Source organism: Taudactylus pleione, unplaced genomic scaffold (assembly GCF_031769625.1).
Source record: "Taudactylus pleione unplaced genomic scaffold, aTauple2 ptg000039l, whole genome shotgun sequence".
Taxonomy (NCBI): domain Eukaryota; kingdom Metazoa; phylum Chordata; class Amphibia; order Anura; family Myobatrachidae; genus Taudactylus; species Taudactylus pleione.
Window position 1 is genome coordinate 3288844 of NW_028284441.1, and position 26433 is coordinate 3315276.

At 41.7% G+C, this 26433-nt stretch overlaps 1 protein-coding gene across 1 annotated transcript in view; it reads right to left on the bottom strand.

Moving 5' to 3' along the window:
• WDR44 (WD repeat domain 44) overlaps nt 1-26433 on the bottom strand; it is a 93454-nt gene that overhangs the window by 47529 nt on the left and 19492 nt on the right. Inside the window, exons 2-3 of the mRNA XM_088452960.1 lie at nt 13673-13706; nt 109-183 (exon numbers count right to left, since the gene is read on the bottom strand). Of these exons, the coding sequence (XP_088309086.1) occupies nt 109-183; nt 13673-13706 (109 nt within the window). The remainder of the gene's footprint in view (nt 1-108; nt 184-13672; nt 13707-26433) is intronic.

Consider the following 26433-nt stretch of genomic DNA (forward strand, 5'->3'; position numbering starts at 1 on the left):
TATTGCCTTTTAAAAGATCTCCGCTTTAACACATGGGACAGACTCGCCAATGCCTGCACCCCACAGCTTAATACATTTCCCCCTTGTGGCAACAAGTTTTAAACAAACCTCTTTTGGGTCATCTTGCTTTGGTTCTGTGGTTCCAGTTTCTAGCCGGGGGGTTTCGGAATGGGCGACTTCTTCCTGTGAAAATTAGTTGGAGCTTAGAAAACGTAACTCATACTGTATAGTACACAAAATCATAAATCACTGCAAAGTACATTGGCGGTAGTGTACATCGTAATAAACAGAAGTATGCAGCAGAATACAAGTCAAATCAAATCAACAAAAAACACTTACAACATGGGATAGGCCGCTGTGGGCTATATGCTCTGAAACTAACTATTAAGTTCTTATTCTGTTACTGGGTCACTCTGGTAGCAGTGAAATATATTCCAGATCTGCAGTAACATAATCACTGTGCATGGCGTCCACTATGTGGATAACCCACAACACAATAGACCAGACAAGCCGTCTCTGTGTTTTTGTTTTATTAAATTTGCTCTGGATTGGCAAGAGTGCTGGAAACACTTATGTTGAAAAGCAAGTAAATTAAAGTTGATGATAACTGTACAGTAAATGACTGGTACTGTAAATTACTGTTATTACTATATTTAAATTGTACCTGGTGGTAGTCATGTATAGTATATAAATGGAGATTAATGGCAAGGGCCTGTGTACACGAGCATTGGAAAACGTCTGTTAACAACAAAGATCAAGGTGGGGTTGGTTGAGGGGAGGGATCTTAGAGAGTTTACTTGTTTGTTGCTATCCTGGAGATGGATGGTTCTTACCTCTATCCCAAACAGGACCCCAACATTCCAGGACCCAGAGACCCAGACAAGCAGCAGAGGTTAAAACACTAGAAAAAGCAGCAGCAAGTATATTCTACAAGAACCAGTAGGAGTGTAATTGTCTGACTTCTGTCCATTTTTTTTTTTTGGATTGTACCGATCAGTCAGGACTTTGGGCATGATTCAGAGGCGCTCACTATTCACGAGCACTCGCTCTGAATCAGGGCAGATTTTTTATTATTTTTTTCAATCTGCCTCCAGGCCGCTCGCAATTATCGCGACCATCGGGCTTGCGACGAGACCCTTGTGGTAGGGTCTCTGTTCCCGCAAGTCCGAGTGAACTTCCTGCTCTAATAGAGCAGAAAGTTCACTACTGACATCACGAATGTCAGTAGGGCCGCCCACAAACGGCAGGCGATCCTTCGGGAACGCCTCCGTTTGTCCAGCCGCCCCCCATCCCCGCCTACAAAACAGGCGAGCTGTCGATCAACACCGACAGCCGCCCCGTTTTGTAGCGAGCCCCGGAGCGTGTGAAGTTCTCAGTCACTGCGGGGCTCACGCACGCCGCCGACCATCAACCCACTTGCGAGCACTATGCGCACGTGAACGGGTCTGAATCAGGCCCTTTGTCCCGACTGCAGGGACATTCGGGAGGTTTGTCATGCTTCATGCCCTTTTGCACCCAAGCGTAGAATTGCCAATGTGTTTGAATTAGAAATGTTTTGGAGAGCAGCCTTTTTCACTAGTGATACATTTGTCAGATAAATTAGGGACAAAAAAAATATATAAAATCTTGCTACGTTATGGAGATCAATTTTATTTACAGATTATAATAATGCAGGCAGTTTAGCCACTTTATTGGCGTGGTTGCATAGTTTGCAACCACGCCAGGCGGCGTGTTCCATGAAAATGGTAGCAAATAATGCGACCAGTCAAAAACACACACTGGCCAGCTGCCAGAAGATAATCTTACAGCAGCTGCCAATGGCATGGGGACCTACCAGCCTGCATCTGCCCCCAGTAGCTGCTGTGCTGCCCATCACGGCTGATCAGGGAACCCAGCAGCACTCCCTCATCCGCGCAGCTGCAGAGATGAGCAGCCATCAGGGACATGTACTGTAAATCCAGTATAGTAACAGTAATGTGGTTAAATGGTATATAAAACTCACACTGAAGTATGTGAACATGTTGAATTCAATAAGGCAGTTTCTATTCTAAATAAATCTGTGTGTGAAAACACAAGTACTCTGTGCACTTTGTACTGTATCACACTCCCAAACTCCTGCAGCTCAATTATTCTGTGTACAGAACACAAACCACAACAGCCAGTGCTCCAGATTATCACGGCTTGGAGCAGATACAAGAAGGGAAACATTTGCTGACAAAGTAACCATTAACTAAGGTTGTCTGAAGGATCATTTACTCAGGGTTAAGCTGGGTACCCGATGGGCCGACATATCGGATCGTGGGTACACATCAGAACGAGGTAATGAAGGACAGAACGATACCTCACTCCTTCCTTCATTACCTGCAACAGGTCTGCTTGCAATATTGTGCAGCACGGCCGACCAGATGATGTCGCAAGCGTCCGCGGGAGCACGCATATTGGCTGTACACACTGCGGCAGATAGGTAATTCCGATTCAGCCAGAAATGACCTATCTGCCGCATCGCTCAGTGTGCACACGGCATTAGCCAGCGCAAAGCATTCAAACAATATGGAAAGACATGACGCTACATTATGTATGGGGACAAAGTAGGATGACATTTTCACAAAAGATTTGGACCATCCTTTGGGCCATATCCAATTAGCCGCGATTTCTTTCCGTAGAAATCTTTTGAGACCATTCACCGTATTTGACGCTTTTCGCATATTTGCGTGCTCCTTTTTAATCGGGCACTCCTATTGTAAAAGACGTGATAACACATTCACCCGCTAATTCTTGCTTTGAAGACCGGCGAAAAGTGCAGATGAAAATGGGGAAATCAGCCTGCACCCCCAAACAAGGTAAACCAAGATAGGGTAATGGTATAGAAGTGTGTTAGTGGACATAAAGGGTTTTGGGTTCTTAAATTGCATCAAATGGCTGTTATATGAATTTTTCTATAACGGTGTAAGTTCGATATCTAGGCGGTGTGGATGCCGACGCTTACCTTACTGGCGCCAGAACACCGACGCAGGTCAGAATCCCAGCGCCGGCATCCCGACCGACGGGATGCCGAAAGTAGCGGGGTGGGGGTGGGTTAGGCACTAGGGGGGAGGGTTAGGTTAGGGTGTGGGGAGGTTAGGTTTAGGCACCAGGGAGGGAGGGTTAGGGAAGGGAGAGGGGTTACCATACTGACCAGCAAGTGTCGGTATATTAACCCTGTCGGGATCCAGGCGTTGAGATTCTGACCGCCTAGATCCCGTCTGTCGATATTACATACCGATTTCTTCTATAACAGTAAATAAATTATAGAAGTTTTTTGGCCAAAATAATTGCTGCTGGGTGTACACTAAGATTGATGCAAGTATATTTTTGTGTCGTTTCAGAGCACTTTTAAAAAATGCTAAAAATACACCTGGTGCAGTCACCTGCAATGTTTAAAAAACATGTCCCATCCATAAAGCCCCCCAAAATACCTGGCCCACTACTTTAAACCCATTTTCCAACATTTTTTTACATTTTCACCCCAAAAATGACATGCCTTTTTTAGGGGGTACCAAGATATTATTTTTTTTGTTTAATTAGTCATTAGGGGGGTACCCAAAGGGTTCTGAACCAAGTCCCCACATTTTTACACAAAAATAGGCATTTTGCACAGCTTTCTCCTGCCTCATCCCAAAAATGACATGTTATTGGCTAAATGAATCTAGTTCAAACATTCTTTTTGCCCAATTAGTCATTAAGGGGTGTGTCCAAGAGGTTCTCCCGACATTTCTTTTGCACAATTTATCACCTACTCAGAGATGGTGAAAAGTAATTTGTGATAATTCCTAAACAGTTTTTCGCATACGCGAAAACCGAGGCTAATAGAATTTAGCGAATACCATTTTTACCAAAAATCAGGGAAAAAGACGTTATTGCCGCTAATGGCACATGACCCTATATTCAAATCCCATTATGGCTACTCCCATGCATAATTACACCAGACCAAGTACACCGATCAGATTATGTCTGAGGTTTTTATTAACGTTGCACCTATTAACATGATATTTTTCATATTAAGTGCAGGAAAGATTGCCGGAGGTTCACACTTCTGAATTAGGATAAGTTAGGGGTTCCTTTAGGCAGCATATTGGGACAAAATACTAATTTTACACAAATTAAATTTGCATTGTAATGGTGGGGCACCCATGGTGTGTACCATTGAATCATATTGTATATTTGCACAAACATACATACACATCACTATTAGATACAGTATGTACAGGTATAGGGATCAGAGCTCAGCGGGGTGATTCACAGGGATCAACCACCCCACTGAGTATATTGTTAAGCTACTGCGTGGGGCACTACTATCACAAGTGATCTGAACTAAGTCAGCGTATGTGAAGTGATTATTTATTACAGTTGGTATCTCTGTAGAAGACATTCAATCCTTATCCTGTGCGGAATCAACTTTCTCTACTCCAGATAGTGATCACATTTTAGATCTATTGAGAGCACAACTATAAGATTGTGATTTCTAGATTGTACGCCTTCCTACCACTATGTCTATCTGTTATTATTACCCAGTTTTGATCTATTAATGTTGCCAATTGTGAACCTCAACGTCATATGTTGTGCTATATTAGCAACTGTTAATAAATAATTTTTATCTTATGATATAACTTAGTATTTTCTGCTAACAGTGTAATACTGTATACATACACTTAAAGCACATAGGACCTTGCAAAAAGGCGGTGATGCCCATAGCGTCTAAGTCTACCTGTCATCTTTTTAATGCAATTCAGAAAAGGAAAGCAAATCTGATCGGTTGCTATAGGCATCACCACAATTTCTTCTGTTACTACTGGAAATGTTTCTTCCCACCCTGCCGAAAAAAAAAAAAAAAAAAAAAAGATTATAATTCTCTTGCAGTTATCAGCTGCTTGTTGATGCTGCCAGCTATGTGGTCCAGTGGATAAAATGCTATTAACGGCTAAGTGCCATTAAAATCAAATCGTATCGGACAATTACCTGGCACAGAGCGTGTTCCCCACTGTTAAGTGGTGATTTGTGGCTTTTTTTTTTTGTGTTCAAACCTCAAAAATCAACAGCAAAATAAAAAAAAACATCTCAATTATTTAAAGAGACAAATTAGTCCAATGAAGAAAAACACAATGGAATAAAGAACCCCAAAAAATGGGATTTTGGTACTTACCGGTAAATCCTTTTCTTGGATTCCACAGACACTGGAAGCTAGTACACTGGGGTATAGAGGTGTGGTTAGTTGGAGCTTGGACTTTAAATAATTTAGAAGTGTAAGCTCCTCCCCCTCTATTCCCCACCAGACCTCAGTTTACAGAAATGAAGACAGAGCGGAGATGGAGAACAGCAGGAGTAAAGGGAAGGGAAGGGAAGGTCACACAATAACAAAACTATACAACGCACGGAACAAACTGAACAGGCAGACGAAGAGCGCTGAGGTGGGCGTCCAGTGTCCCCTGTGGAATCAGAGAAAAAAAAAAATTACCGGTAAGTACCAAAATCCCATTTTCTCTTTCATTCACTAGGGGACACTGGAAGCTAGTACACTGGGGATGTCCCAAAGTTTTCCCCACGGACGGAAGCGCTCTAAGGAATCTGCAAAACAAGGCGGCCAAATCGTGAAGCTGAAGCCACAAAAGTGTCAAACCTATAAAACTTCACAAAGGTATGTACAGAGGACCAAGTAGCCGCATGGCACAGATGCATGGTGGAGGCAACATGACGTGCCGCCCACGACATACCCACAGAGCGTGTGGAATGTGCCGAAATAGACGTGAGAGGAAACCTATCACTGCTGACATAAGCCTGACGTATAGCCAGTCGAATCCACCTCGCCATCTTTTGTTTTGACGCTGGCCAACTCCTCCGAACAGCATCATACAGAACCAAAAACAAATCAGTCTTACGGAAAGACCCTGCCCGAGCCCATAGACACGGAGCGCTCTAACAACATCCAGAATCAAGGATACTCCTGAGTCCTCAACCAAGGAAGGCACCACCATAGGTTGATTGACGTGGAAAGCCGACACAACCATAGGAAGGAAAACAACCTGCGTCCTGAGATACACCCTATTGTCGAAGCCGGATGATTGGCTGAGACCAAATCTTTTACATTAATATCTAGCGACGCCATTTTGCATTGCGTCTGACGACGCCATTTTGCTTCGTCAGCACAAAACCATTGTGTACGACACTATACTTGGTTATTAGCATTGTGAGTCTGTTTTGCTACTGCATATTGTTGAAAGTCCAATCAAAACCTATATGCATATTAGATAATACATATAAAATATACAAGACACACAACGCACATTTGCTCTGTACATCAAAGCCTACAGATAAGCACAAAACACATACGCACAATGCATACTAGCGAAAATACACAATATTCTCACACTCACACATGCACGCACTTATAAAAAGGTTCCCTCACATTAAGCTTAATATTAGAGGTTTTATTAGCAAATGTTTATATTGTGAAATGTAATGTATATGATATTTAAGGTACAGAAATATAGTAGACATGTCATGTTTGGTACCATTCTAAATCCCTGTTTATTCGCAGATCTCCGGTTCTATCGGCAAGGAGATCGCATCAAGCGCCCGCAAGTTATGAATTATAGGGAATTAGTGATTAGAATGTACACCTCTGTATGTAGTGTCTTGAGCCAGTTTAAACCAGTTCTTCGGCAGGAAAACCACACAAAGCAGCTTCTGAGGAACTGGGACATACCCCTAGTGACACTGTATGAACTGACCTATGACCTGCATCGTACCAGAATGTCCAGGAGCAAGAACCAATGGAAATCTGTCAACTAGTTTCTTTGTTAGAGCTGAACTCTGTAAGGTATATAACCTGCATGCTGATTCTAGTGTACAGCCATTCTCCTTAGATGACCACAGGCTTCTGGATTGACGACTGTATACTGGGACCAGTGTGCACGCGTATGTATTGGCTTGTACCTTGTATTTACTTGCTTTTTGCGCTAATTGTTTAGATCACAGCGTGTTACACTTTTTCTTAAATAATATAACTTTTTGTGCTTTGGAACCTCAATTGGATTGGAAAGCAATTATTTCTTAAGCGACTTGCAGCGCTGATAGCGACTAGCGACTGTTAGGATTCAATACTATCATCATGAAAGATAAGGTATGGGGGCATACAAGACAGGGCCCCCAACTCCAAAACCTATCGGGCCAAAGCCAACACCAGGAGGATAACAGTCTTCAAAGACAACACTTGATATCTACATCATCAAGCGGCTCAAACAAGACTGAATAAAAGTAAGAACCAAATTCAGGGCCCAGGGCGCTATAGGTGGAACAAAAGGTGGCTGCACCCGCAACACTCACTGAAGAAAAGTCTGCACCTCAGGAATGAGGGCCAATTTGCGTTGAAAGAAAATAGAAGGCGGATATCTGCATTTTTAAAGACCCTAAACGGAGAACATTTGAAGAAAAAACAATAGCCTAGATGAACGAAAATTCCCAGACGGAAAGTCCCGACTATCACCCATGCTACATAAGGAAAAGAAAACTGAAATCTAGTTGGTGCAAAAACAACAACTAGCTCCTTGCGCTAATATAACAGGTGTGTAAATAAAACAATTCAAGCTGCTAGTCCAAAACGACCAGTACCACCTGGTCTCAATTAAGTCACCCACGAAAAACTACAAATTAGCCGGTGCTATAAAATATAATATCCCATACTGTATATTTCGCTTGTTTGAAATGAACCAACGATCAAGGCTCCTCTACATACAAAGTAACAAATGTATTCACAACCTACAATAAATATAAGTAAAAAATAGACATAATTAATAAAACAAAAAACACGTATCTAAAACACACAGTAATTGCATAAAATAGCACTGGTAGCAATTAAATTTAAATCACTCGTGACATGCACATAATCATTCCACTTAAAGCTTAGTGCATCAGCAAATGTCCTGATGGAAAAGAGGGAGATATCTCTCCTTTAGTTGGTATATATCTGTCTGTATAAGCTCTTATCCATCTGCATATTATTGGTTAAAGAAAGTCTTTTCATGTACTGTAAATGCCTTTTAGAAGCAAAAGTATGCTCTCACCACATAAATTCAAATTGTAGAACTAGCGGAGCAATGCCGTCTGCCTGTGTTCAAAAGCAGTCCTGGGAGACCACGGTGTGGTGAATGAAAAGCGTCCGCTCTCACACTCCGATGGTTCTCGAAGACACTGATTAATCACACACTTCCTGGAGATGACGTGTGCTAAGAAAGAAAAGAGGGCGTCTTTACACATTCACTCTGCCGTCACTAAGATATAGAGGGCGTCCTTATGACTGGCCGTGCAATTGTGGAATTTGCATACCCGGCCCCTGCCGGCAGCGAAAGTGCACTGCGTTGCGTCCAGGTCTGAATTTCTAAACTGAGGGCTGATGGGGAATAGAGGGGAGGAGCTTCATACTTCTAAATTATTTAAAGTGCCAGCTCCAACTAATAACGCCTCTATAGCGCAGTATACTAGTTTCCAGTGTCCCCTAGTGGATTAAAGAGAAATGTATAAATATAAAATCACTGAGGTAGTCAACCGTAAAGTTTAGCCGGTAAGGAGCAATGAGAACAAAAGGAAAATGGGAAGGGGGACCTACACTTTTAGCTAACCTCATTACACATGGAACGGTTAGCTGCCATCACCTGGCTAAGGGCCTGATGCACAAATCTATGGTGTTGCAATTGCGATTTCGTATGCGGCGGAGGAGCGATTGTTTGTAAAATTACACCCTTTAATAGTACTGACAGGCCCACAAAAGCTATCGCAAAGAGCAATAGAACCTGCATACACATTTGTAGCCCATATTGAGGTTCTTTGATAATCGCCTGGACTGGGACGCTGGAGCAAACTTATGTGTATAGGGGATCACAGAAGTCTTCTGCTACCAGTCACCAAAACGGCACCGACCCATCTGCGTTTTGCTGACCCCTCTCCCGTTTCTCTCCCTAAACTGCCTTCATGTCAATCACACTGAGATCCCTGAAGGTTTGCAGAGGGGGCCTTGGCACATTTCGATGCATGCGCAGCCCACCGATAATCGGTCAATTGCATAAAAATCAGAACAGCGTATATCTCTGAATCGGGCCCTAAATCCAATAACTGCAATTAAATAATCTCCTATACCCCCACATTTCAGATTACTACATTTCAAATGCATCTCTCTTGTTTTCAAAATTAGATTAAAAACAATGCTCATATACATAACTTACATAGTGCAAAATGAGCAAATATTTGTTTAAATAGAAGCAGCTAAGATAACCATCAAATCGGGCTTCGATGTAAACAAGAAACCCCAAGATATTTAGGAATATAATACGCCTGAATTGGGCTCCGACGGCTTTTACTGCAAGAGAAAATAAGTCACAAACTTCTTTCTTTAACAAAAAAACAAAGCCAAGCTTAGAAAGTGAAAACTCTAATAAACCCAAATTATTTAAATCTCTGGAAGCATGAGCAGAGAGAGACACAGGGTCCTGCTCAAACGGCAAGCTTTCACAGAGGACACCTCGCTCTCACAACCTTTCATTAAAAACAACGCGCTCTCTTTTTAATGCACATTACTAGGAAGAGAGAAGCGACAGGCTATGGCTGGCTGGCAGACAGAAAGGGCACACCTTTACAGGGTGGAATCTCATTTACCTTCAGCTATTTGGCACTACATTGATCTGGATTACAAACACTCCCTCTGGGACAGATCTGCGAGCCGTTCTCCTACTGGCACGGTCACCTTCCTGCATCACTGACTAAGCACAGAACGTCAGCCTGGTACAAAGATTAGTGGAGGTTTACAGGTGTGAGTAACCATTGATTTATATTAAAATGAAGACTCGTATCTGGTTGAACGCCAGGTGATCTCTTTGTAGCAATCTGTATATTCCAATAAACTCGGAAGTCTGCTGGTCAACACAGCAAAACCAGCTCACCGGGCCGCTAGTAAAACTGATTACAGCAAAGGGGGTTCTACCCCAGGGCAACTAGATGGGACCATATTTATTGTACAGCTTAGAAAATGGACACATTAGCATAAGTGTTCCCAATCCCATGTTGCATGTAATAGTTTGGATAACCAAGCTGAATTATTTAACAGCACACACGAGGTATAAAGGTGCAGCTCTCCATCTGCTGTTGGCCAATACATTAAACATTTAATGCATGGTGGAAGCTGTAGTTCCAAGGACGAAGGAACAAGCCATTATACATGAAGTGATAATCACACATACAGTTCAAATACTTTAATTCCTGTGTGTTTGCTTCAAACCACGTATTAGATTACAATGAGAGTTTCTTCACTGCAATATTCATTGGGAAATTGCAATTTACAGAACTACTTACATCCTTCAAAATACAACAGAGACATAGGTCACCCTCCACGGTCGTATTATGCAGTGATGGAAGTGTATGGGACAGTTGTGCAATATTGTCTAAGAATCCTTTACATCAACTAGGTAAGAATAGTCTCCTTTCTACTTGTAACCGGATCGTTGCCTTGTCAAACTAGCAAGTTGTATTTAGTAAGGTAATATGCTTCAACCTCTGGTTCTACACAGTTGATCTGTCACCCTCAGATTGTTAACAAGTATAACAGTAATTCCAATGTATGATTCTTTTGTTTAAACTGGTCCTGGAGCATTAAAACCATCCTTCACTAGAGAGTCTAAAATGCCATTTCATTGGTAGAAACAATGCTTATGAAGGCGCAGCCTTATCTGTAGGATTTTGCGACATCACTGAGGTATAAAGTGTAACAGATGACCACAATGCCAGCAATAGCTGTACAGGTAGCGTAGCTATATAAATTGAACAGGGGCAGACATCTATTTTCTGCCAATATCTATATCGAAGGGCGATTTATTGGAGCATAAGAAATCACGCCGGCCTAAAAGCATCATACCCATTAGTGTTAAAATTAGGCATGAAACATGTTTTAAATGCAAGTTAAGAGCTTATAAACCTATGTAAAAAATTAAAGAAAAACAAATTCATCCCAGCAACCTATACAACCAGACTGTACAAGATTATGGATTTTATGGTCATCTAACTAGTGTTGCATGATATTTAATGTCACTTAGGCCAATTCAATGCACATGATGTACTGTAGTTGAAAACATACATTCATCTCAAAGGAAATGCACTGTAAACACAATCCATTATTTTTAAAAGCTGCATTTAACTAGGGTAAAAGTACATTTGAATTTTTCTTCATTTATTGCCTTTCGTTGTGTACCCCACTTAGGGCAGCCTGACTCACTTCATGGGCTCCATAGTTCTCTAACACTGAAAGGACGGGATGTAGTTGTGATGCCAACGGACGGTTAAGCTAGACAGGGTGGGTTAGGCACCACTGGGGGCAGGGCTAGGTTCAGGCACCACTGGGGGCAGGGTTAGGTTTAGGGTGCAAAAGAGGAGGGTTGGAGGCAGAACTTGGGAGGGTTAGGATACTTACATACCCCTGTCGGGGTACTGAGCATCGGGACACCGCTGTCGGTATTATGACAGCTGGCATCCCGACTGCCGATATACCCAACCCGACAGGAAAGCACATTACTCTTTATCACAGTATCCACAAATGTCACCAACAAATCTATCAATGAAGCAACAAAAAGCTGGGGGTCTCAGGAAAATGCTTCATGGTCCACACCCTACATTAGGGCTGCTGTTGACAAGTCTTGGTATAGACTAACCTGCAGCCAATACAAACAAAAGAAAATTTCACAGCAGCACAGGATATTTCAGAACATGAACGTACTGATCTTGTGGGAAGCAGTAACTTGTCCACTCGTATGAGGAATTCATGTGACAGTGAAAGTGTCATGGTGTGAGCAGAGGAATGGATGAAAGCAGAGATAAACTGTTAGTGCATCTGGAGGACCCTGCTAAGTGATGGATAAGTTGTGAGCAATGGAGTATACATGAAATTAAAGTTATTTCCTGCCTCCTCAAAAGCTAACTCTGGTTCCTACAGTACAGTATACACACACACACACACACACACACACACACACACACACACACACACACACACACACACACACATATTATATTATATACACACACACATACATATACACACATATATACAAAGTATTAAAAATGTGTCCTCATACACTGTGGTGCCAAATAGCCCTCATGGCACACCGTGCACAGTGCGACTCGGCCACAATCATCTTTTACACTCACAATGGTCCTATTCGCATGACTAAAACAACTAGAAGAGACAGAACTGTATCCCTAGCACACACTGACCATTGGAGCTTGTGGTACTTGTACATCTATATGTGACAGAGTATGAATCTGCAGCTTTGTACGTGTCTTATACCAACTCCTGTGCGAGTAAAGTCACAGACAAGCGTCTCTAGTACACTGTGAGCGGCTTTTTGCTGCATCTGTGATGCGACTAAGATGCAAAAATGAAAGAAATATTGGGCACTAAATCCGTCTTGGAGCACCTCAGTTTCACCGAGCTTCTTACACCATATGGCGCAAGGTATAAGAGGATGCATCTGTATATAACGGGCTTCAGTGTTCATCTAGCGCAAGCCTGGTAAAAACCCAAGGGAGCCTGGGGACCATTATACAACAGACATATCCAGTATAATACAGGAATCAGATCCCCTCCCTCCCCTCACACACCAACAAAAAAAAAGCAGCACCCCTTTGCAGTCACACATCACACCGGGTTCAGTCACTGTATAGCCTGCAAAATATATTTATTGACAAATACACAGTATTGACTCATCCACTCCTCATGTTGTGTCTTACCAGCCTGTCCTGTTGCACAGGGAAAACCGGAGAACTGATTACCTACACTTAAGATCATTATTTAGGAGTAGTCTTACTAAAACGTCTGTGGATATATTCCTATAGCAACCAATCAGATTCTAGCTATCATTTTAGAAAATGTAGCAGACAAATGATAGCTAGAAGACTATTGCTTTTTACGAAAAACAGCAACTCATCTTTAAGTGGTAGATTTACTTAAACTTCTAAAACTGTAGATTGCTGTCCATCACCTATAAAGCAATCCATGGTTCACTGCTTACATTACTGATCTCTTACACAACCTCTGTGCTTCAATAATAACCTCTTCCTCTCCTGTATTTTCTCATATGTGCTTTCAAATCTCTTGTCGATTGGTCAACTCAACCCATCGGAATTATAGAAATTGCAAACCTTTAACAAGTTCCCTTAAAAGCCAATTACCTTTATCCTAGGCGATACCCAACCTTGCTTCTCTGACGACCTTAACACCTCTAGAAGTCCAATTCTATATCTCACCACCCCAACCAGTCCGTCTCCAATGTTTCTACAGAACTTTCCACTTGTAAGTACGCATGCGCAGATCCCTAACACATTTATGCACGTTGGTAAATACAAAACTGTTCATTATGTGTGTGCCTAATGTACCCCATGTACGTGCAACCTGTAAATCGGTACGTCCAGTGGGTTCCACTGATTGTATAATGTCCAATACAATACCTGGAATTGCTTCTTTTGGTGAGAAAACAATGTTGGACTACAACTGGGATTTAAATGATATTAATAACAATGCTAATGATGATGGTAAATTGTGCTGAAGAGAAGAAAATAAAAAGGGTTACGCAGAATCTAAAATAACCATGGACGGACTCACCTGCAAGATGAAAGCTCCCGGCTTTGTTGGAGATCTGCAGAGATGTAAAATAAAGAAAGAAACATAAATAACTATTTTCAGGTGTCTACATAAAACTGACCACCCCCTACACAAGTATGTTGTTGGTTATTAAATACATAGTTTAGAGTTGGAATTCAGATTATAGAACGGATTTAATTTAAAAACATGGAATAGAGAATCTAATCCCAGCATGCTTAAATGTATTGTATAACCTAAGTACAGACATATCTCAACACTACGAGGAAGGTAAAAAAAAATAAAAAAAAATAAGCTATACATACATCATATATATACATTATATATATACACATTATATATATATATATATATATATATATATATATATATATATACACACACATTATATATATATATATATATATATATATATATATACACACACACACACACACACACACACACACGTAACAGTGTACTGAATATAAATATATCTGCTTATGACATCTTAAAAAAAGCATGAGAAGCACATTATTTATAATTTACAAGAATAGTTTAAAAAATAAATAAAAAATAAATATTGATTGTGCCCTTCCCACCATGAGTTCTACAATGATAACGCTTTGTTCAAAAAAAAAAAAAAAAATGTTTAATGCGCCTCTCCCTATGTCTCCTGCTTTACCATATGCCACCAGTACATTGTATTGTATGCTTAGAGGCAAATCGAATAAAAAGTATATTAAAATTGTATTACTAAAAGCACCTCTATAAAAGAAGCCCTCCCTGTCTAGCAACTGCTGTTACTTACACATTGATAAAGCAAGTTACAGTTTGTACAAAACCACACCTGCTGCACATACTCGTTTTTATCACCCTTCCAGGGAATGTTCGTGGACGTGCCCTCAACACATCATATTAGTAGTATGGAAATCTGGCTACACGCACACAATGCTCCCATCACACTCCTCCAAAACAGATCTCTTGCATGTGTTGGTAACCGCTCAGTTGACACCCAGGAACACCCATTTCACTAATCTGCCCTTGTACGGAGCCGCCGACAAGGTGCGCATGCATGGTGCGGCACATGCGGAGTTTGCAATAGCATTTGGCAGCGCATGCAATCTGCTGATAATTGCGAGAAGCTTTTGCAGCTGGAGCTGCGTCCAGCCCAGAACCGGGCCCTTAATAGTCACCAGCCAATTGCTTTTTCAGCAAAGAAGGGATAACTATCTGAATGTATTTTGACTGCTCATGTACCCAGTGATTTGAGACTTAAGGCAGGTATTCACTAGCAGATTAAAATGAGCGATTGAATGATAACATTATCGTTCATTAATCATTCACAAATCATGCACTATAATGTCGGAAACAATCAGCGATGCGGACTTCCGCTGGTCGTTTCCGACATCAATCATCGCCTGAACATGCTGGTCACTCTGCCGATAACAGATTGACCATGTTCAGGGATGAGGGAGGGTGCCTGCACTGTACGACATATCGTTCAGTGTAGGCACTGCAGGGGAAGAGGAACGGCTGTATGATTACAATGTTGTAATCGTACTGTCGTTCCACTAGCTGCTAGTGTATACGCACCTTTGCTGGTTATATACTGCCCAAAAGTATAACACGTATAGCCAGATTTACTTGGTGCAAATCTAAACATTCACAGGTACAAAATGACAGACATATGCACAAGCACAAATGTACAGAATCAATAGTTTATGTAAAAATAATCATGCATACAAACAGATCAACTTTTTGACAAATTCCAAAACTTTTGTAAACGATCCATTAATCAGACAAAGTTTTTATTATATGCTGGTTCCATCTAGTCCTGCTTTTTAGGCCATGTGCACGTAGTGTTAATGAATGAAGACAAAAGTCAACCAAAAAAAAAGGTAATTACAAAGCAGGACTGTGGAGTCAGAGTCAATAGAAATGTACCGACTCAAACACCAGCTTCAAAATAAAGAATGTATAATATAATATAAATATCAGCAATAGCAGAAACACATATAAGGCATGTTGGCAGTGGTACAGGGGATAGGCTGAGTACTACTGATGGCACCGATTTAGAGCTGGTACAAACTGTACCTTTTGTACAAACCATGTAGCTCTAAGAACATTACGAAAAACACTAGAGTAATATGACTGACTATAAATAAAATAGAAATGTACAGTATATCACATTTCACATCTTGCCAGAATAAGAATAAACTTCATTCTAATATCCAGCTAATAGCTGAAGTATCACAGGGAAATTCGGAAGACAGAATGCTGGAGGTAGCCCCAGGCTTATTGAGAATGAGCCCAGCACTAAGACAGGCCGACCTACAGTATAATGAGGACTTCTAGCCCTTGTTAACCATTGCACGGTGTGAACATTGCAAAGTAAGGGCAATTTTTATCATGCAGGAATGAGACTCTCTCAGAAAACCAATTATGCAGAAAGCAAAGTAAAATTACTGGTGTTGCTCCTTGTCTCTCACACTTGGGGGGGAATGTATCTGACCTTCCAAATAGCGGATAAATAGAAAAATTATCCATACCAACCAGCTTATATCTAGTATTTATCATCAAGTACATTCTATTAAATGATTGGTAGCAGCTGATTGGTTGCTGTAGGCAACTTCTCTATTTAGAAGGCTTGATAATCCCCCTTGATCTCTAAGTGCATTTTCCTGCTGTCAATGTACGCTCTGTACACTGCTAGGAAGGGACTAGCAGGGGCAGTGCAGGCAGCAATAGAAGTAATCTGCAAATTAGTAGATCTTTACATTTGGTAACATATTCATGTATGTTATGTATATCATGATCCACTGAAAATACAGTATAGCATAGTATGTTGGCGCCTTATCAATAAAGGATAATATTTTAGGTATGGTGCAATTCTAGATTCAATACGTGTATATTAGTCAAGAGACTCTAATTATTCTATGCACCAAGTGCTGCTCTAGGCAATGTTAGGGTGGTTAATCAAAGAAAGCAGAGTAAATTATCCGGACTGCTACCGCTATACTTGCTTGACCTTGCTGAAGAAGAAAAGGGTCTGTTTCAGCAATTGACAGTGGATTTTTTGCAGTATCAACACTTTATAATATTATGTTACATGTTCTGCATGACAAACATTAATCAACTAGCAGCGCTTGTCTACACAAGAGTGTTTATATAAAAATGTTGAAGCTATTTAGCTCATTATTTTAAGGGGAACTTTAATTAGCACTCATGTGCTGGTGTTCCGAATGTTTCTCACATCCCAGGGAAATCTGTGATGTTGCAGTACCATACAGATGTGTCCTTTTCCATCTTGGCCAGCGCTGCAGCACAGTATGCATGCCACAAATTAGTGCCCGCTAGGGACGTGTGCATAGCGTTCGCCCCAGTGATCCCATGAAACGCATGGTGCAATCAATGCCACAGCATGGCATACTGTGCTGCGCATATGCACGGTAATTCACATGCCATGACTCACGGGCACGTTTGCCGCTTATGTGGCCAAGACGTAAAAGGACACATCTGGATTCTCAGGGATGAGCGCATCTGAATGACGCTCATGCCTGGGAACTGAACACAGGCCTAAGAGACAACTGCTGAGCTTGCAAAAGTCTCTTACAAGGAGTAAGAAATCTGAAAAAAAAAAAACAGGATATCATCCTTGATGTGGAAGGGAGTACTTTGGCCATTTATTCTTTATAAATATTAAAAAAGGAAATATTTCCGTTCTTAACACCAACATGTGAATATATTGCAATGTGACTCTTTACAAGGCTTGCCTCTAGCTTCTACAAATTAAAAGATGACATACACTTGCCTCTTCTTGTTGCTCTGTTCTCAATTTAAAAAAAAGAGTTATTTCTGGGTCCAGTGATAATGTCCTTCTCCAGGGACAACAGATTTTGGTGCCATGACTTGAATCTGGAGATCGGAAAATTAGGAGGAGCCTAACCAACATCGCACATAACACACAATAGTTAGTTTCTGTTATCAGAAATTCGTGATTAGAAAGACTAGAATGGTTGTTGGTCAGGAACATAAATCCCACCTCCTGTAATGATGTCTGTTACTGAAATGGTTTCCTCCCAAAAAACAATTGAAACCCTCCCATTCACTTAAAAGCTGAAGATAGAATACAATACTGTCCCTTCAGGATAGCAATGTTGAATGTTTCAGTGAATGTTCGGTCTGTTCTAGAAGGAATGATAGCAATGTTGATAGGTTATGATTCGGTTTTAGAATAATGGGGTCTTGAATTGTGATTGTGGATTTGTTAGAAGAGTTATACCAAATGAGAGTAGACTTAATTTATACTAGACAAGTCCTGGTATGTGTAACATCAACTGTACGCCACATTATTTTAGATTATAAGTCTTTATAGAGGACCTATTTCAAGTGAGGAACAGGGTGTTTAATTTTTTGTTTAATCTATTCCATCAGCTTCTGTTGTCAGCAATCTTCTAGATTCACATGTCCGTGCAATAAATTACCTATTTCTCAAAAATAACAACTTGCGACTGACCCTCAGGAGCAGGATCCTCAGACAATAAAAGTAAAGGATAGGATGAGAAACTGGATCAGGTAACCCCATTTGAAATTGAGGGGGTCTACAGTGACATTGTACGTGTGCCAAAATAGTCTATTATAAAGTATGTATGTTGGGGCAATAGAATTTGGCCCTTGAGGGCACCTATGAATTGGATAAACAGCTGTATACAAAAGTGTAATGGCTTGGAACTTGTAAGGCAAAATAGAAACTGCATGTTCAGAAACAAAAGCTGAGAAAAAGTTGAATCACAATGTAAATCTTTGCAAAATGATGATATCCGGTAAAGGATTTGCAGCAATTTAACCAACTACACCATGTAATAGTCTAAAGGTGCATACACATGTAAAGATTTTCTGTCCAATCATCCAACTAGTTGATTGGTTGGAATGAAAATCTGGTAAGGTATGAAAGCAAATGACAATCAGCGATTTGCTCCCAAACGCCGGAAAATGGACAAAAACTGTTGTTTGAACAAATTGTTTAGATCAGACATTTAACAAACTTGTCTGATGACCATTTTCATCTGTTTTCTGGCATTTAGGAGCAAATTGCTGATCATCAGTTACTCCCATACGTTACCAGATTTTCATTCCAACCAATCAACTAGTTGGATGGTTGGACAGAAAATCTTTACGTGTGTATGCAGCTTAAGACAGTGTCTGTTACACATTAGGGTACAATGCCAGCCAGGTAGATTAATTATCAGCTGTGAATGCTCCCTGGCAAGTAGGAGACTAGTATACTACTGAAACTTTGATTTGCCTTGAAATTAACCCCCTGGAGCAAGTGACTCAACTATAGTAGGAAGCCACAACGTAAAAGCTCTCACAATTTTTTAACTCTGCAAATGCATAAAAAATCCTTAGAGATCCACCTAGCTGGGTATTTTCCTTTCTATCACATGTTTTTCCCATGTGTTCTTGAAGCTGCTTGATAAAATTTTCTTTTTTTATAAAAATTATAGCAAAATCAAAAAGTGAAATCCGCTTTTTTTTTTTTTTTAAACACTGGCTTCCTAAACTATTATTATATTTGAACCTTTCAACATGGCCTTATCAGAGACTATTTAAAATCCCTTTTCCTGCTGCTAATAGTTCTACCTATACCACCACGTATTCTACTGGCTTTGCCAAGTGCTTCCTTACAGCTACATTATCAGAAACCACATCAACAACAGGAACTCGGGGCCATCCTTAGTGGCTCTCAGCCGAGGCTAACTTAGCTAAATGTAAAACACAGAAGGAGCAAGTAGCTGAATTTTACCACTACTGCCGTTATCATATATGGAAGTCTTTCAGGTATAAGCCCTAAATTTGCGGTAGGTCACCACCCGGAAAAGAGGTCTTTCAGCTGGCTGGTATTAAATGTGCCACTTGGGCAGGAATTGATAAACACTCTGCCTTGTTGGCTCTACAATCCCTAAACACCCCTCTCACCCCCTCACACTATCACACAGCTGCAGTCAGGGAACTACTCCAAGATAACACTCAGAATAAGCAGTAAGGTATTTGTCACCACTGTAATCAGACTGAACACGGGGCCAAATGCACTGCTACAAATGGAATCTGGAGTAGGAAAATACAGACACTTCAGTCATTGGACTCTATTCAATTCAACGCGAATTGAACAGCGCCGGGAAGGAGCTCCTAGAGCTATTCAATTCAGCGCGCTCTTAAGCCCGAATAAGGATTTCTTCTCGCATCCCTCCTGGGGTGTGAGCAGAAATCTGACAAAACCTACAGGCGCGATACTATTTTCTGCCCTTAGTGCAGCGGAAACAGCATAGCTCCGGACAGATTAGTCGGAGAATGGCGGTTCTCGTGACTAAAACACCATGTTTAAGGCGCGAGAATCGACATTTTCCAACAAAACAACGCACTGAATTGAATAGATTCAGGAGCTCCTTCCTGGCGCTATTCAATTTGCGTTGAATTGAATCGAGCCCATTGTCTCAATTCTCACAAATGCTTTATGTTCCCTTAATGGATTTTGAGGTGTTTTCCTTGGTCACTTTTTACTAACTCAGTCTGTTGCTGATCTGCTGCATTTACCTCCAGGGCCGGCTGTCACATGGCTCGAATACTTCACTTCGCAATTTGTGACACACAGCAGGATCACTGGACATAGAACATTGACCAGAGGGCCTAATTCAGACCCGCTCGCGAGCGCTGAGCGTTCGCAAGCGGGCCGATGGTGCCCTAGTGCGCATGCGCACGACAGAGGGAGCTCCGTCGTGCACATGCGCGAGACCCGCATAGCGACTGCCGGGGGCGTTGCTGCCCAGACGGAGGCGTTCCCATGGGAACGCCTACCGTCTGGGTCCGGCCCCACTGATATCACTAGTGATGTCAGTGGGAGCGCTTTTGGCTCTGATAGAGCCAAAAGCACTCCTGGGCTTGCGGCAGCGAGACCCTACCGCAGGGTCTCGTCGCAAGCCCGATGGTCGCGATGGTCTTGACCATAGCGACCATCTTTTTGGCCGCTCGCATAAGCTGTGGGTGACCCACAGCTATGCGAGCGGCCAGGAGGCCACTCCAAGTTTAGGTAGGAGGGCCCTGATTCAGAGCGAGCGCTCTGGTCAGAGTGTCCGGCTCTGAATCAGGCCCAGAGTTTGCAAGGATGACCATGTAACTTGGGGTAACAACTCCAAATAAAATAAATTACCCTATACTGCCCCATCACCCACAGTGTTCAGAACCAGTGGACCGGTGAAACCAGAAAATTAATACCAAATTAGCCAAAAGGTGAATGCAGACAAACATGACCAAGCCAGAAGCTACTTTCTCTCATGGCCATTTGTGGCCCATATTCAGTGGCAAAGCTTAAATCCCCATGAGATAATCACAAGCTAACCAATGTCAGTGTAAGGGAAGGCTTCTTCATTTTTAACTTAAAGGGAGTCATTATACATGTCAGGATTGAAACATTAATGCAAGTCGCTCACCCAGACGGTTTCTTGTAGAGGGCCTGGACACCGGACACAACCCCCATCTTCAACCCCTCTCACTAAGCCTTGAGGTAGAAAGAAACTAAATAGTGGGGGCAATTCAATGGTTTTGGGCGCTCATGCCTTATCGCACATGTCACACTCAAATAGATAGTGTTTAGCCACTTAAAGCAGTTATACCCGTCTAAAGTCCTGGCTAGCGTACCCAAACTGCAAAACCAGGATTTTTAGACGATTTCTGCTCACCACCTCAGGAGGGTGCAAGCAGAAAACTGTGCGGCAGCGGCATTCGCACCCGAATCTAACAACAATTGAATTGCTCCGTTGGGCGCCCATTAGTAGCAGGCGCTGACGCAAACAATTGAATCCCCCCCAATGAAACCATAACTACATGTTGATAACATCAGATTTTCTACTCACTTTTTGACCTCTCTCTTGACAAATAAACCTGCAAAGTCTCAAGAATGAAACAGTCTCAAAAAGTAAAAACAGGATGCTGCCCCTGGAGTAGAAGGGTGTACTGGTTTCATTTATTTCTTTAAGCAGCTTTAAATGTTATAAATATGTATTTCTTTAGCTGCTACAAATGGATGCACTGCTGCAAAACAATGTACATCTATAAATAAAACAAAAAAAAAAATTTGTTTGACTTTAACAAGTCAGAAGACATTGTACATTTATGTTTTGCATTGCTCTGCGCACATTTAAAATAACACACATTATCCCCATATTATGGACGCAATTGAATTGTTTTGGCCCTTCCTCGCGCCCGACGGAGCAATTCAACTGCTGCTCCTGTCAGGCGCGAACAGGTGCCGACACAGCTCTTTGGTCGGGTGTAGCCATTTTACGCGTCTAAACCAGATTTCTTTGGGCGCGATCGACGCGAATATTGGCAGCAAGTGAATAATGCTGCGTGATCTCCCGTCAACATAGACGGGAGATCGGGCGCGCTAAAACAATTGAATTGCGCCCAGAGAGTGACGTTACACTTCTACAAGGTCCAAGAAGAACCAGGTTGACAAGAAAAGCATTCATATAAAGGAAGATAAATACTTTTGCCAAGTGTACATGTAATCTTACATTTCTTTCAATAAACCAGTCCAGTGATGTCCCATTGCAGATTAGAATATACAACAGGTGCACATAATAAAAGCTGGCAAAACTGGCAAGCAAGTCATTGTGGGCAAATTCAATCCAGCGCGATGCTGAATAGCCCCGGGAAGGAGTTCCTGGAGCTATTCAATTGACCGCGCTGTTTATGTCTGACTAGAACCACTTAAGTCGGAGAATGCCGGTTAGCGCACCTTAAGCTGGCTGTTTAGTCGCACCAACCGGCTTCCTCCTACTAAAATGCCGGCCGCGATGCCACGCTAAGCCAGAAAAGAGCATTTCTGCCCGCACCTCAGGTATCCTATAAGCAGAAATCCTCTAGTCAGACTAAACAGCGCGGTCAATTGAATAGCTCCTGGATCTCCTTCCCGGGGCTATTTAGCATTGCAATGAATTGAATCGCCCCCATTATGTCACTTTGGGTACGATTCAATTGGGGCACGTGCACCCTGCTGGGCGTCTATCCAAATAGGCGCCCAATGGAGCAATTCAAATGTTTCTCCGCCCATTAGTATTTACCACGCCCACAAGCACCGGGTTTAGCCGCATTTCTTCTCGCATCTCAGCAGGCTGCGAGAATGAATGTGTCCCCCCACACAGCTAGGCATCCGAACGGAGCAACAACTGAATTGCTCCGACGGACACCAATTCGCATAGACGCCCAGCAGGGGGCGCGCACCACAATTGAATCAATGTATTTTTTCTCTTTAATCACCTGCCTGGCGTGGTTGCTGACCACACCAGGCTGGAGTTTCCCTGACATGGATGCATCTTATGCCAACAGTCAAACGCCTAGTAGGTGGCTGCCGAAAGATAATCTGCATTAAAACCCTGCACCTTCGAATCCTCCTCCGCCAGGGTGTGCAATCCGGCGGCTGCAGAGAGGTGCAGCCATCGGTCAATCCAGCACTGCCCAGGTGTATAGACCCGACGGCTGCAGAGGACCAGTTGCTGGGTTAGTCAGACTAGTGCCGCCCCCAGTCAATGTGAATACCTGGTAGCTGCAGAGAGGAGCAGCCGCCAGGGTAATATAGCAGAGCCCCGGCACCCAGCACTTGCACCAATCAATGCTTATCGATTGTCTGATAAATCGAAAAAAAAAAAAAAATAACATTTTACATTTTATTTTAGGATTTTCTTTTTATAAAACTGTGTGGAATTAGTTTTAAATAGATGTCCCTGACCTAATTCCATCATAAGAAAAACCTGACAATTTGAGCGGTTTCTGGACAAAATATTAGCCAGTTAGGTGGTTAAGTCAGCATTAATGGTTCACAGCATCAAGAGGATTTCACTAATTAAGTAATCATTTCGGTTTAATCAAGGATGCATATAATTTAGAGTAGATAATATCAATTCAATAGCTAAAACAAGTCCAACGGAACTATTAGATCAATTCATAACATATCGTTCTAACTAACAATTTTACAATTTGATTTCATAGTAATTGGATTCACCATTTATTATCTAACCCAAGATCAAGCTCTTTCTCCAATTAGGAGAAGCACAGGGATCTTCTGTCCAGGTTGGATTCCGCTGAGCCACGGCACGGCACGGCACGCCTCCGAGCGGATTTATCACCAGCGTAACTGTGCAGTGGTGTATTTATACAAACTTGTCTAGGATGTCGATCCTCAACACTGGCTATGGTCAGGAACAAGACAACCTCTAACTATAAAAAGGTACTTTTCAGCACACCCTGATAAAGGAGATTAAAATAAATACATGTCAAACATATATATATAAACTAATAGGAGTGTGAGCCCTTACATTAGGGTGTGTTACCTTTCAAGTTATTTTTGGATTTTTGCACAGGAAATCCTGTCTACAAGTCACCTGGGCACACATCTATGAGAGAGAGGTTTCAACGAAGGTATCGCCCCCACTAAAGCAGTATCAATTGTTCAAAAACTGTATCAAACTAGCTGGCTTTAAAGTACACCTACAACTTCTTTATGAGAGAACAGATTAGGAACTAGGCTGTGATGTTGCTTTGGCAAATGACACATACCTAGCCCTTAATATGGCTGCCTTGACTGTGCATAGGCAACAAGTGCAATTTAAAGGAGAATTAAGGTTAGAGTTGACAATTACCACAAGGGCACAGATTACATATGGGATTTTGAACCAGCATGCAGTTTTTTTCTAGCATACATCCTGATGAATTCCTTTAAAAAGCAATACAGGAATCAATAGCACTATCTTTATTTTCTCACTATGTGATGAAATAAGGGGGTGTAAGGACCTTAAGGACAGGTTTAGCCTGCTGTACACACGTAGGGACAGGAGCTCAGTCCCTACAACATGGGTAAAACTTATGATATTGTCGCTATTCTTGTAGGCTGTGCGAGTTTATGCATAAAAGGGTGTGTGTGCGCCCCTCCCCCCATTCGCCTTGTTCACTTCGTAACCTATCATTTGGTATCGGGAAAGACAGGGGAGATCCATGTAGCTAGTTATATAGGCATTACCCTTATAACCTCACACTATTTTTACACAATGACAAGAGCCATATTAAATTGAGGAAATAACAAATATCGTTGTCACCCAAGCACTTTCTCAGCAAACACACCCATATCTAAATATAAATATATTATGATCTCAATCTATTACGTCATTATGTTTCTACAGACCCATTCTGCAATAAAAATAAACTGTTCATTAGTTGTGAGTGTGCATCAGTTAAATTATTCATAAATGCCACCCACTTCCATCAAGCATACACATTGCATTAACACTGTGTTAGGAAGAACACCGCTTGCCTTGCTACGAATTACTAAACCAGCTTAGAACCTATTATACCATATCATGCAGCATCATTTGATAAATGATGGAGAAATCTGCAGCATCTCTACATTAACCTGTACAGTTAGACTGCAAACCACCTGGGATTTGGGGAGGGGGGGGGGGGGGGGATTGTTTTAGTGCGCATTTTGCAGATTGTTGTATTGGTATGTGAGGGGGGCCTGAGAGATGCAGGGAGGTAGCCGTTTAGGGTACTTTACATCCATTTCCGTCATACAAAAAGAACCACCACATTTCATTTAGCCCCATAAATCACCCTCAGGAACCATCACATTTGATGTTTAGCTAATCTGCAATTATGTCTGGTAAAGCTGCCATTATTTACAGTCCTGAAATGATCTGGAACATGGCAAATTACTGTGCAGATAATGGTAATAAATCTCATCTGTAGCTATGAAATCATGCAGTCAAAAAGCCCTTTGCTGCTTTAGGCAAAGTTAATGTTTTCTAGAGTAAGGTAAAAGGTACTCTCTGCCGGGTTATACAGAATTTTGAGGCCAGAAATTCAAGAGTAAATCTAAAAACATAATTGGCAAAAAGATTTCAAAATGGTTCTCCCAGTCCTTCTGTACAGCTGCTCCTCTCCTTACTATGTGTTAATAGCTGTGTCTCTGATTGTTTTAAATCCTTATACTATACCCTTTAGTGATTTACTGTGCTGTGCCCTAAAAAGAGCACCTTGCTGCCCCGCGATTAGATTCAAGCAGTACACAGCTATGGTCCCCATGAGCAGAGGTTTAAGAACTATACTGTACAGTATGATGATCCTAAGGACGTCAGATGACATTCAGATGTAAAAAATAGCTCTGAAAGGTATAAAGAGCATGGAGAGCATGGCGGTGCCAGGAAGAGAGCTGGTTGTAGTGACAATCTGCAGCATTGTGATCTGTGTAATGAGCCATATAGTCTGCCTACATACACAATCACTCACTGGGTCTAATGTCTCAAGGTGATATCAATTACAGAACATGTTTAACAATAATATGCGGATAGTCTTTCACCGCTGTATCAGCATATGGATGTTATTGCGTTTTGTCCTCGGACAGCATCTAGGAGACGAGCGACTGATCATTATAATCTAGATGTCTGTTCCCAGAGACCAACATGAGCATCTGTTATCACCAGATCGTATAACGAAAGCCAGCAAATGCTAATTCTTCTATATGGTACCAGCATACTTCCATCACGGAAATAATAAACCTGAATTGCTTTTAACGCTCTCACTTATGTCAAACCAATTTATCTGTATAAAGAACTTAATAGATGCAAATTGCAGCCTGCGCAGATAGAAAACACTGGCATTTACGATCAAAATCCTCAGGAACATTTAAATTTTGATTGGAACCTTGAAAAAAAAAAAGGTGGTCACTGTCA